We start from the raw sequence: 13819 nt of genomic DNA on the forward strand, positions 1-13819 counted from the left end.
TGATTTTATTAGATTAATTGATTATTAATAATTAATAAATAAGTAACATTTAATATTATATTTATTTGATTAAACAAAACAAAACCTAAAGCAAAAACAATGAGGAGAGGCACACAGTCCCAACACCCACACGAGCGGTTCTCGAGTTGCATGCAAAGCCCCAGGCTTTGCTTATCAATAAAATAAATAAGGATAAACTACATATTTAGTCAATCATCTATTCTTATAGTTCTGGTTTGGTCACCAATTTATTATTTTTTAAATCATATTTAACATTACATTTTAATACTTAATTTAACATGATATTACTTTATGGTGACACATCAGCACTACTGTTAATTTTTTAACAGTTGGTGATTAAGATATAATATTAGATGTGATTTTAAAAAAATAGTTGAATGACCAAAACATAATCATTAGAATAGGTGGATGACTAAATACTTAGTTTAGTCAATAAATAAATAAATATGTTCCCTTCACCCCCTTGCCCTAACCTCATCTTCCATGGCCTTTTTAAACCCAAAGAACCAACACAGTTTGCAAACAAAAACATCAAGAACCGTGTGCGCTCTTCTCTTCTTCTCAATAATCTGTTTTCTCCCTTTGATTTCTTCACACATTTGTTTTAGAAAGACACCAGCTCCCTCAACAACTTTTCCACCCCATCCTTTCTCATTTTCTCTCTTCCCAAATACTCATCTTTGAATGGTTGAGACTTGAAAGAGAAAAAAAGCTCATCTTCTTTGATCATCTGGTTTTATTTCTTGGATTTTGAGAACAATGAGTCTACAAGAGATGAGTTTTTTGTCTCGCCCTGCTACCAACTCTCAAATGGGGTTTCAGATTCCAACCTCTTTAATGGAACAAAGCAATAAATGTTTGAGCTTTGAGCCATTACAAAGCAGGGGAACTACTCAGGCTGCTGCTTCTGCTGGATTTTCTTTGGATTTAGATGCTGAAAATGGAAGGAATAATAAAGCCTCTGGTATTGTTGTTGCTGGTGGTACCAAAAATGGACACACTAAGCTTTGTTGTAGAGGCCATTGGAGACCAGTAGAAGATGCTAAGCTAAAAGAGCTGGTAGCTCAATATGGTCCTCAAAACTGGAACTTGATAGCTGAACAACTTGACGGGAGATCAGGTTTACTAAAAAAAAGTTCCCATCTTGGTAACCATAATCATTAGTTTGCAAATGTTTGATCTTTCTCCTAAATGGGTTTCCTTTGTTTTTTCAGGGAAAAGTTGTAGATTAAGATGGTTTAATCAGCTAGATCCAAGGATCAATAGGAGAGCATTCAGTGAAGAAGAAGAAGAGAGGCTTTTAGCTGCAAACAAGGTGTATGGCAACAAATGGGCAATGATTGCTAGACTGTTCCCTGGTAGAACTGATAATGCAGTCAAGAACCATTGGCATGTGATCATGGCTAGGAAACATAGAGAGCAATCAAGCATTTATAGGAGGAAGCCTTCTTCTTTAGCCATCACCACTCAGGCCAATGCCAGCAGTGACCAATCAACCATTTCATCAGCCTCTACTAGCACTGATCTAGCACTAACACCTTCTTCATTTTTCACCACTTTTAGTCCAATGGGTATGTCTATTTTTTTTCCATGATCACTTGCTTTTCAAGTTTTTGATTTGTTCATGTGAGGGAATATGATGATTTTGCATGTTCATCAGGTGAAAAAGTGAATGTGTGTTACCAACAAGGACCAATGGGAGTCGGTATGGGTGTGGACCAATATGCTAACTCATCAGATTCTAACTCAGATGTTTCAGCAACTGAGTCAGTGGGCACAAATAGGACCAACCAACCCCCAACTGCAAATGGAGATTTGAAGATCAACAACATATCCTTCATTGATTTCCTTGGAGTAGGAGCTTCTTGAAAGAGAAACTATGGAGTTCTTTTTTAATAATATTATTTTTTGTTTGGTTTAAAACTAAATAATTCCAGCTTAAAAGAGAGGGAAATTGGGTCCAATGGGCAAGAGTGTTGGGCTTCTGCGGTTGATATCATGTAGTTCTGTATATTCTGTTTAGTTCCATATATAAAGCTATAGTTTTTTTTAAAGAAATATATAACTAAGCTTCTAACAAAACAAAAATGGAGAAAAGAGAGTTTGTTCTAATAGTTCAGGATATTTATAAGATTAGTATGTGCTCTAGTTTTTTTTTTAATTATTGATAATGCATATATACTCTGTAGACACTATTGTTTGAACTCAAGACCTTAAGAGAGTAGGACATCAAGAGAAAATAACACTCTTAAACTACCGAGGTTGCTTGATGAATTCAAATGGAGAACATGGAGTTCTACTTCGTATATAAACAAATTGAAGGAGTAGACTGTCCGAGATCGAATATAGAATTAGTCCCAACAAAATATATGAAACAAGTTAAATCCTTAAAATAAAGTTAATATTATTAACTCGTCTGGCTTAAGCTAGGAGGGATAGTAGGTTCAGAGTCGGACATTGAAGAAGAAAATCCGACCATGGAAAAAAATGAGAAAGGAAAAAAAATAGCGGAAGAATAAAATGTATAACATCAGCTTGTTTTAACGATATGTAACAAAAATGGTTGTTCTGAAAACAATGACGGACTCAAAAAAAAATTATGGACTGGACCATAAAAAATAGAACAAAAAATTTATCTAATATCATTTGTATATATATGATTTTTGAATTTAAAAATATAATAACAATTAAGATTAATATAATTACATATTAGATAAATTTCAAATGTTTGAAGAGTACAAGGACTAAAAGCATATTTGAAAAGTTTTTGACCAAAATGAAAGTAAAGAGACTAAATTTTGAATGTAAGAAGAGTATAAGGACTTAAAGCATATTTTACCTTTATGAATGTACATTTGAGTATAATTTTTTTTATGTTACAAATTTGTGTTTTAATTACTTTATGTATGTTGTTTTCATATCATATATGACCAATTCATTTTATATGGGTAAACTTTCGTTTTGTCTACTCAATTTTATTTGTGTTTTTGTTTTGGTCACTCAATTTATTTTTAAAAAATTCAATTTCATCATTAAATTTTTGAATTGCGTCGGTTTCAATCACATTGGTAATGAAGTCATTGAACCTCACATTGCTGCTCATAACCTTTTTCTTGCCCATGCAACGCCTGCTAAACTTCACAAACAGAAATATCAGGTAAGTATGTCATAGATTATAATATTCGAACTCGAGTATGAATGTTGGATATGGAAATATTCAATTATTCGTATACCTAAAGGCTTTTTAGAGGTCAAATCCTTATCATGTGTTTGAAAATGTATCGAATGAAAATATATTTCAATAAATAGAAAGAAATTTAGAGCACTGTAGGCATCATATTATAGTCTGAATTTGGTTTGCTAAGCAGCACGAGGGTGACAACTTGGAATAAGCTTTGTTTCACGATGATTTAAATGATTGGATTAATATGGATTTGGGCCCATTTTGGTAAAATTGAGCTTGGATCCATTGAATTGGGATTAAATATATGGGGTAGAGTTTGTCTTGAATTATGTAATATATTAATAGTATATATATATATATATATATATATATATATATATATATATATATATATATATATATATATATATGTGTGTGTGTGTGTTTTGTTAATTATATTATTCTGATTAGTCTGAAGTGATTACAATACAATATTTGCTAGAATTTTTCTAAATTATTGAAAACTCACACACTCTACAAACGTAACTGCTCGAACCCAATACTTCGAAGGAAAACAACACTTATTTTTTATTACTGAGGTCGCTTGATAAATTCATTAATAACAATACAAGATAAAAGTTCAACACTACATTGAATGCATTGTTCCAACGTCCTTGCATTTGTATCCACACACCTTACTCCTAACATCTTCACCTAATCACCTTTGAACCATAGTTGGCATCTAGTTGAGCGTCTCATTTCTCGTTTAAGCCAAACCTAAAGAAATATTAGGAGGGTAGCATTCGGAAGAACAAAAAAAGAGAGGAAGAATCAAGTATCGGGGAGGCACGAAAGTCTCTCGGCCCCTCGTCACCATTTTCATTAATCAAGCTTATCAGTCCTCTTTACCGGTATATTTATGAGTCATACCTAATATTACCCTATGCTTCGCATCATCTTAAACCAACAACCCTCATGTAATAACCTCACCATCCTCTCCCTAACTCGAAAGTCAAACCATACCCTCTACATCAGACCCAACAACCATAGAAGAAGAAATATATGGGAGAGACACACTTACCATCGATTGGCTCAAAATCAAGAACGATCCACGTTGATCGTGAGTCACGACCATTTGATGAAGGGAATAGTGAGCTATGTGAAAGGAAAAGAAGTATAAAATCAGAAAAGAAAAGAAAAAAAGGAAAGAGGGAAGAAAAAAATATAAAACATACATTCGACCATAACAAATTCCTAGTGATCTGAGCAACAAATGGCTAATCCCTCCTGTAACATCCTAAACCTGATCCAAATGTTATAGTCGAATGTAGAATATCACATTCATCATCAGAGTGACTTGAAATTCATGTTTGCTTGAGACTTAATAACTTTTTCATATTTTGTAGAAAACTGAGGGCTGAAAGGTCTTGTTTCAATATTGTTAGGATCATTTTTTGCTTATATGATATTGCCATAATTTTCTTTAAGAATTTTCTTATGTATTCCTCAAACTTCTAAAAGTCTAATGATTTGATATTTTCAGTCATGTCGAGTGTCAAGTTTAAGGCTCTGATACAAGAAAATACAAAGAAGAAGAAGAAGAAGAGATGAGAGAAAAGAGAACGAATAAGAAACACCAATATTCTTAATTGTTTTTGTTATGATCAATTATCTTCTTCATAAACAAACGAAGGCTTACTAGATTCTTCACCTATCTAACTAACATCTGAAATTGACTTTACATATATTTCTTCAATTTTACATATGAAGGCTAACAAATGAAGGCTTACAAGATTTTTAACTCTAACTAACAATTGAAATTGATTTTACACATACTTCTTCAATTTTACACATATTACACTAACATGTCTAGAAATATATCTTTTCCCCGTTAGCTTTTCATCTTTACCATTTTTTCTTCAAACCATCAACTTTTCTTCTTATTTTTTCCCTCCAATTCAAAAATATATTTCACAAGTTCAATAACATAATTTATCCATCGATACCTATAATCCTCATCAATTATGATTTCTCATAGAAGAAGTGAAAAAGAAGAAAGTTAGAGACGTAGAGACTTGAAAGTGCATCCCCCAATCTTGTGGATGATAAATTGATCTCTAGATTAGAGAATCAAACATTATATATGATTTGAGTTAAACAAAGTATGATGCACATGAATTGGAGTGTTAACCTAATTAAACAATTTGAAGCATAAAGTTACACTTTCAACATGGGGAACACAATTTATGATTATGATGACCCACAAGAGCTCTCTAATCAAAGAAAATCATGGAGAATCGCATCAAGGTTTCGAAAGTGCACGAACAATACATTATGGAGGAGAATGTTAAGGTTTATTGTGTCATAGTTTTGTTTTTTTTAAATGTATGTTGTCGATGGCAACTTAAGTTAAGTATAGGTTAACTAAAACTTATATTTCACTATTCACTAAGAGATCTAGCATGTGCATCACTTGATTATTATGGTTCATGGGAGAAAAAAAATGATAATTGTGTACTTACATGCTACAACCAATGAATGACAAACTCAGGTGGAACCCTTTTCTTTTTCTTGCTTTCCTCATGGTACCCTGAAAAACGAAACCACTACTTTTTCCTTTTTAATTTTATGTATTTTGATTATCTTGTGGTCTGTGTACACATTTATATTTAGGGTTTTCAGTCTTGTTAACATGTTGTTATAGATGTTTTCTTTTATATAAAATTTAAATTCTACGAACATATTTATTTGAATGCCACTTGATAGCACGAACTATGCGATTTCAGTGGTTAAGAAATTTGTTGTCGTCCCTTGAGGTCCTGAGCTTGAGCACCGCATATGTAGGGGATATGAGCATTCATTGTCAAAAGGTTGAGAGTCTATGAACATATACTACATTATATTCACCCCAGATTTATCAAAAAAATATCACTCGATATATTAAAATGAATTTAAATTTTAACCCCTAAAGTGTAAACCCTAAACCTCAAGCCTAAACCTTAATTTTTAAACCCTAAATCATATAGTATAAACTTTCAATAATACAAATAACATCAATACAACTCTACTTGTAAAATATATTTTCATCATCAGTGTATGAGATAATAATCCTTTTATTATTAAAAGTATCTTATTGTTTGTGTACACATTTAAATTTAGGTTTTCAATTTAGTTAATAAGTTTTTAATTGTTTTTATTACGTGAAATTTAGATTCTACAAATATAATTATCCGACTGTCATTTCATGTATTTAAATAATTCTAAATATCAATTCTTAAGCTCTAAACTAAATTCTAAATTTAAACCTTACTCCTAAAACATATAACCCTAAACTCTAAATAATACAAATAACATCAATACAACTATGCTTGTGAAATATTTTTTCACTGTTAGTGTACGGATAATAATTCTTTTATTATTAAAAAATATCTTGTTGTTTGTGTAAACGTATTTAAATTTAGGGTTTAAGTCTTGTTAACAAGAAGTTTTTAGATATTTTTATTAAGCTTAATACTTAAATAAGGACTCGAATTATATCTTTTTTCCGAATAGTTGTCTACAATACTTTTTGGACCTTCCATGTGCTAAACGTTACAAACGCTATCACTTTAGGTCCTCGGACCGTCAACGACGTTAATTTCTTCCGTTGAGTGACACGTGTCACAATTAGAAAATTTTAATTTTTTATATAAAATTTAAAAAATAAAATTATATATATTTTAAAAAGAAAACACATAAATTTCAAAATAACCCCAAAACTTTGAAAATCTTCACTTCAACTACTAAACCTACACCGACCGCCACCCTTTGTCGTCGATGAAGCTCAACCCGACCCCACCTCCCCTGACGACCAAAACCCCTATGAAATCGTGATCGATCGATGACGAATCGATGTTTTATACCCCTCAAACCCAGGAATGAAATTACGGTCTCACTCGATTCTGACAGTCAATCAGTGACAACTACGACATCGTAGAACTAGAATGATGGCAGGGACTACGTCGGAGGCGGTGGTCGTGACCGGAAAGGGTGCCAATGGCGGGTTAGTGTTAGGATTTGAGAATTTTAGAGATTTTGAGGTTTTTTTGTAATTAAAAGAAGTTATGTTTTTTTATAAATATAATAACATTTTTAAAAAAATAAATTTCAAAATTATCAGATTGTGCATATGTCACTTAACGGAGAAAACTAACGGCTGTTACGTCTTGGACACTTAAAGTGGTAACGTTTATAAAGTTGGGTACATGGATGATCCAAAAAATATTGTAGCCACCTATTTGAAAAAAATGTATAGTTTGGGCACTTATTTGTGTATTAAGCCTTTTTATTATGTGAAATTGAATTCTACAAATATAATTATTTGATTGTCATCTAATATATTTCAATGATTCTATTTCCCATCTCTTAAACTATAAACCCTAATTTTGAATCTAAGCCATTGAATCATAAACTCTAAAGCATATAACCCTAAATCTTAAATAGCACAAATAACATCGATAAAACTCTGTTTTTGGATTTTTATTTCACCGTCAATATATAAGATAATCATCCTTTTTATTTAAAAAATAGATATATACCTACTCGGACCTTCTAATTTTAATTTATTTTGATTATGTTATCTATTTTATTTCATTAATTACATTTTATCTCATTTGACTGATATCCTGATAGCGTTCGTGGTCTTGAACTCCACGGAAAGATGAATTTATGCATGATGGGACTAATCTTATGACAATAGCTAATTTGTTAACAAAATTCGTACTCTTGACAAAACAAAATCATAGGTATAAAAAAGGAAATATTGAAAAGGATTTGAAGCTGGTCGAATGAAACAAGGTTTAAACAAACCCAAGAAAATATTAATAAGAAAACAAGATCAATTATGAAACAAAGTTGAATCCACGTAATTGTGCAGAAAAATGTCTAGGAAAAATCCAAGAGAGAGGAAGAACAAACAGCCATTGGATTCCCCAGTAAGTTGACTAATTGTTTCCTACTCAGCAAAATAAATAGAAGAATCTAATTAGACAACAAAGGCAAAAATCTCATAATTCACATGGCAGCCAATGAAAAGTGTTGTTAACTGGAGAATTTTCACATGGGGGCATTTCTCAATGAACGTGCCGTATATTCTCGAGAAAATGAGAGAAAACAAATGAAAAATCAAACATTCGTCTGCTTCAGATTGGTTATATTGGTCGGTGTTGAAGGCCAAGTTGCTTTGTTTTTATTTCGGGGCTTTGGGTTTTGAGATCACTTCCATTTGATGGGGGATAATCCACGTATTGCCCATGCAATATCATTTCTTTTTCACCAACTTCTAAATATACAATTATAGGGTAAATTACACTCAACATTACTTAATTATAAGTTTAGTATTAAAAATAGCACCAACCATATGACCTTAGTGGTTAACAAATTATTGTTATTATTTGAGATCTCGAGTACGAGCACAACGTTTGCAGGGGCGTATGAGCATTCAATGTCAAATGATTGAGAGTTTTTGAACAAATACTACCTTGTATTCACCATTGCAAAAAAACAACAACTCACAATTAACACAATATTATAAACAAGTTATTTTGTCGTTAAAATTAAAACAAATGTCTAGTGTGTTATGATATAATAACATTTTTAGTCCCTAAAATTAATCTTTCATATTTATTTTTATCAATTTAGTCTTTTTTACGATAAAGTCAAAGCAAACTAGTCCATCGGATTAAAGTAATAGTTGGGTTGTATTCTATCAAGAAAGTAGTATAACATTTTTGGGAGAAGGATAAGTAATTTAAGAGAAGAACAAAGACTAAAATGATAGAATTTTTAAATATGAAGGATTAAATTTATGAAATTGTTTTAGATTAAGACCAAATTGATAAACAATATAAGTTCTAAGGACTAAAACTATTATTATACCAAACCATGTCACAATTTTATCTAATATTTAACGATAAAGCGATCTATTTATAATAATATTTATAATGAGCGACTTATTTATAACTTTTCAAAAAGAAAATGACGTGTTTATTATCAAACTCATAATTAAATGATCTTGGATATAGTTCACCCATAATTAACTCTGCTATAGAATCTTATGAAAACAACTGGACATTTTTGGTTCTTTCCTGGAATGTTGCAGCTGGCTTTATTTATTTTTGTTAGTATTACCAACCAAGGCTAAATTATTCAAATACAATTTTTAAGATTATTTATAAAATTGGTATTTAAAATATATTATTAATTACAATAGTACTATTTAATTGATTGGACAATAAAGATACGTCTATTCAATTGCATATTTTAAAAACGTTTTTTTAGTAAAATGTGTTTTTAATAGAAATAATAATAATAATAATTTTATTTAGTGATTAAGTTTTATTAAATATTTTTCTTATTATAAAATGTTAAATATTCTCTAGCAATAATATATGTGTACTCTAATTTCGGATTTAATTCTCTTTAGAAACAAAATTGATTGAATGTATAATTAACGACAATCAAATATTTTACTATATAAATTTACTTAACTCTCTATCCATCAAATTATCTCTAAGTGCTACTGTAACATCCCAAATGTAATACCCCAATTTAGGGGTTAAAATTAAGACATTATAAAGTGGTGGATTTAATTTGGTATTTTGAAAGAAACAGTGGATTAAATTGTAAAATCGCAAAGTTGGTAGATTGTTTTAAGAAATACAGGAAATTTAGTGGCTAGATTCATGATTTGACCATTTTTCTTTTGGGATGAATTATAACACTCATTCCCGTATGTTTTTCTGCAGATTTCTCAGATTTTCCTCTCCAACAACCTTTCTTTCAACTCTGATCTACTCGCCGTCCGACCTCCGATCGACGATCCGAAACCACCATCGTGTTCGTTGTCGAGCGAGGAACAAAACCCCTCAAAGCTTTTGTCGTGAATCGTCGTCGTTCGTCGTTAATTTCAGTCGGAAGAATCGTCGGTAATAACTCAATATCAATTGGTTTTTCGTCGATTCACGACGATCCGAGCATCCGTTTACGATACCTCCCGCACCATCGTGTTCCTTGCATCGTTCCGAGTCTGTCGGTGTCATCCTTGGTCTCCGTCGACGGCGGCGCGTGAGGAGGTGAAGCGGTCAAAGTATCTCGAAATTGAAATCGAGCTCTCCGCTGTTCAAAACTGTGAACCGAGCTTTGTAAGTATCTCGAAATTGCTTAAAATAATTTTTAGGAATTTTTCCGGGAATTTTTCGATATCAGGGCACTGTTCACGCGCCCCCACGCGCCTCCACTGCGCGTGGAGAAGGAAAAAGTGACCGGTTTGACCGGTTTTGGAACTATTTTGACCGGTCACAACCCGACCCTACCCGACCCGTTGACCGTTGACCGGCGTTGACCACTGTTGACCAAAACTTTGACAGACTTTGACCGGGCATTAAACGACCTTTGACTTTGACCGAGTATACCTATCCTGACATTTTCAACGTTCCAAATCCGATTCCGCAGTCTGTTTTTCAAAATTCAGACCCAAAGGCCTCGATATTGGCAGTCAAACCCGTTGACTTTGATTTTGACAAAAAATTCCAAATTTTCGAAAAGTCATATTTTATGTTTTCAACGTCCTGAATCCGAATCCGAAGTCTGTTTCGCCAAATTTGAACCCTGTAAGCTATTTTTCACTGATTTATTACCTGATTCGATCTGTTTATCGCAATTAAGCTCAGTTTTTTTATATAATTTATGTTGATATGTATCTGAGGAATTATTGGAAGTTGAATTGAAGATTAAAGGCGTTCGAATGGAATTTTTATGGTCGATCAGTATTGCATGAAAATCGAGATAATACTTTACTACCTCTTTATGCTTTATGAAACATGTGAATATTGGTAAATGCATGATTAAGATAATGTTGGTCTCATTTGTGTAGTTAATTAGTTTTTACACTCGATCTGAATATGATAAAAGGGTTCAGTAATTGATTATGATTCAGATGATTTTTATAAGAAATTGAGGGATTGTTAGAATTAAATTACAAGTTCTGTGCTTAGTGATAAAGAAATCAACATGGATTTGTAACTTATAGTTTATTTCATCAAAGGTTAAATGTTAAAGGTACTTGGATGGGATATTATAATAATACCCTGGTAGGGTAAAATTACGAAAAATACCCTTAAGTTGTAAGATGTCAAGAATTATCCCTGGAAGTTGATTAATAACTCTGAAAGGATATATTTGATATGATAAAACTATAGATGTGCTTAAGAAATGCTAGATTTTGCTTACGAAATACGAATAACCGGTTTTTAACCCCTAGAGGGTTTGTGCAAGATATTAGAATTCTATTAAGGAATCATTTCAAGATTAGAGAATGTTCGGTAAAGCAATTGATCATAGGATCTCTAAATTATAATTATTTTCGTTAAGAGCTAATATTGAAATTATCTGGTTAAGAAATTACGGAAATGCCCTTGAGAGGTAAAATAGTCCTAGTTAACCCTGAATGAGAAAATACTTTGAGGATTTGTACTTAACTCGATTAAGTACGGATTTGATTATTAAGATCCTGACTTAGTTCAGGAAAATTCCTGATTTTCCGTTTGTAAAATCTGAGAAGACACTTGACCCAGAAATATCCGAGTTATGAGTAAACACCTGAAGAATAATTTGTCGGGGTGTTATGTTGTCATAATTGCTCGAAAGGACTGAAATAAATGATAAGATTGAATTTAATAGTAAGATCGGACGGAAGGAAATGATTGAAATACGCTGAATCTATAAAATGACCAAAATACCCCTGTAATTGAAATAACCCAAGAATACCACCAAGCTCAAGAATGATTGGATATCTTCGAGCTCTAAAATAAATGGAATAAAAATGAATACCAAAATTACCAAAATACCCTTGTGTCCTATTATAAGTAAATGCCTTGGATTAATTAAGGAATCCAAATAAGCATAGGTATTGGACTACCTTTAAAAAGTTATGGAACACGTAAGCCGATCAACTTTAATGATATGTCAGTACCTGAACGGCATAAATATTACTTGAATGTGTGTTCGTCTACTCAAGTTTAGTTCGATGATAATTTTGGAAGTATTCAGCTCAGCTCAACTCTAGATCGCATTCAGTATTAAGAATTGGACGTTTGTTCGACAAATAAACCACGAAGACCAAATTAAACTGAATGGAAATACAATATGTATTTGGAATTCTGAAACGTCTGAATTACTCTGAAAAAATCTAAAGTAACAAGAATAGACATGATTGTTAAATGAACTAAATAACCTCAATGAATGAGGATTAAATAAGTGATTTGGATGAGTTTGGAAACACTGTTGAACTTACATGATAAATTGTCTATATGGGTTACGAACCATGAATCAAGTACGTCCGTATTTCCTTATATCGTTGAAACATGGAAATGAAATAAAGACAGTTGGGAGATCTATTCAGCGATGATTATGGGGATGATCTATGGATCTGCATTATGGTATTAAAGAGTGAATACACTAGAAGGATAATGAATTGACTTGTTGACATGCATCAGTTTGAGAGTTGTGTAACTCGAGTTGTTTGATAATATGGTCGATAGTCATAGATTGTAAATGACTTGAATCTTTGATTCTTTATTTTCATCTAAAATCACTTCGGTCATGTTTGAAAACGCAAGTAACGCAGAAGGAAAAGATTCAGAATACCTCATTTGGTTCAATTGGGCTGAAATCTTATGAATTCAAAGTATATTCTTGAATACCCTTGATTGTTTGGGTAATGGAATCACTCGCAGTAAATCTGAATTTAGAATTATTATGTATAAAGGTTATTGAATGTTTTCCTGATGCACATAGAAACTTAGTGGAATTCTAAAGTATCAATCTGAAATGTCTGATTAGATCGGTTAGAAATCGATTCTCTTCAATAAGATCTTATTACTGGAATCCGATCAAATTTTCACAAGTTCATGTTATCCATATTGATAACTACAAAATACATCTGAAAAATATTTAGATTCTCTAGTGTGTTCCTTATATTTTGAAAAATTGTTTTATTGTTTTAACATGTGGTACACTGAAATCTATGGTTACTGTTTTATGGATGCACCGACTTAACGGTGATGGCTTATAGATTTGTATTATTGTATAAACTGTATCTTGGAGATACAAATTTGTAAAGTACAGCTCTGATCAAGCTGGAAAATTTTTATAGACCTAATGTGACTCTTAGGTAGGCTTTGCGTCCCTGAGATCATTCTCGGGTAGGCCCTACGACCCTAAGATGTGTTCTTAGGTAGGCTCCACGGCCCCGAAATCTATCTTGGGTAGGCTCTCAGGCCCTAAGATATTCCCTTAGGTTAACTCTTTGTAAGATGGTTTAAAATACGAGTTTAAAAAGCTCTACTACAGTATGGTTTATGGGATTTTACTGAACTATCATTTGATTAGTGTACCTATTATGATTTTATCGTACTGATGGAACACACTAGATATCCTATTCGACCTCATGAAAATGTGACTATGAAAGGTTTCTTATAAATTGAGATTCATGGATTCTACTCGATGAACTACTAATAGAACCCCAGATTATTCTGCAACTAGTATACGTTTGATTCAATATGGCTTCCCATTTATCTGCATGTCATGTAGCATCAT

The 13819-nt window shown here is 32.1% G+C and overlaps 1 protein-coding gene across 1 annotated transcript; it reads left to right on the top strand.

The window, feature by feature from the left end:
- Positions 1-780: 780 nt before the first annotated feature.
- Positions 781-1969, top strand: LOC120177319 (transcription factor MYB56-like). Its single transcript, XM_039183504.1, has 3 exons — positions 781-1141; positions 1236-1592; positions 1673-1969. The coding sequence occupies exons 1-3, from the start codon at positions 781-783 to the stop codon at positions 1888-1890; spliced, it is 936 nt and encodes a 311-aa protein (XP_039039435.1). The 3' UTR covers positions 1891-1969.
- Positions 1970-13819: the final 11850 nt, after the last annotated feature.

Source organism: Hibiscus syriacus, unplaced genomic scaffold (genome assembly GCF_006381635.1).
Source record: "Hibiscus syriacus cultivar Baekdansim isolate YM2019G1 unplaced genomic scaffold, ASM638163v2 tig00112285_pilon, whole genome shotgun sequence".
In the NCBI taxonomy this organism is placed as follows: Eukaryota; Viridiplantae; Streptophyta; class Magnoliopsida; order Malvales; family Malvaceae; genus Hibiscus; species Hibiscus syriacus.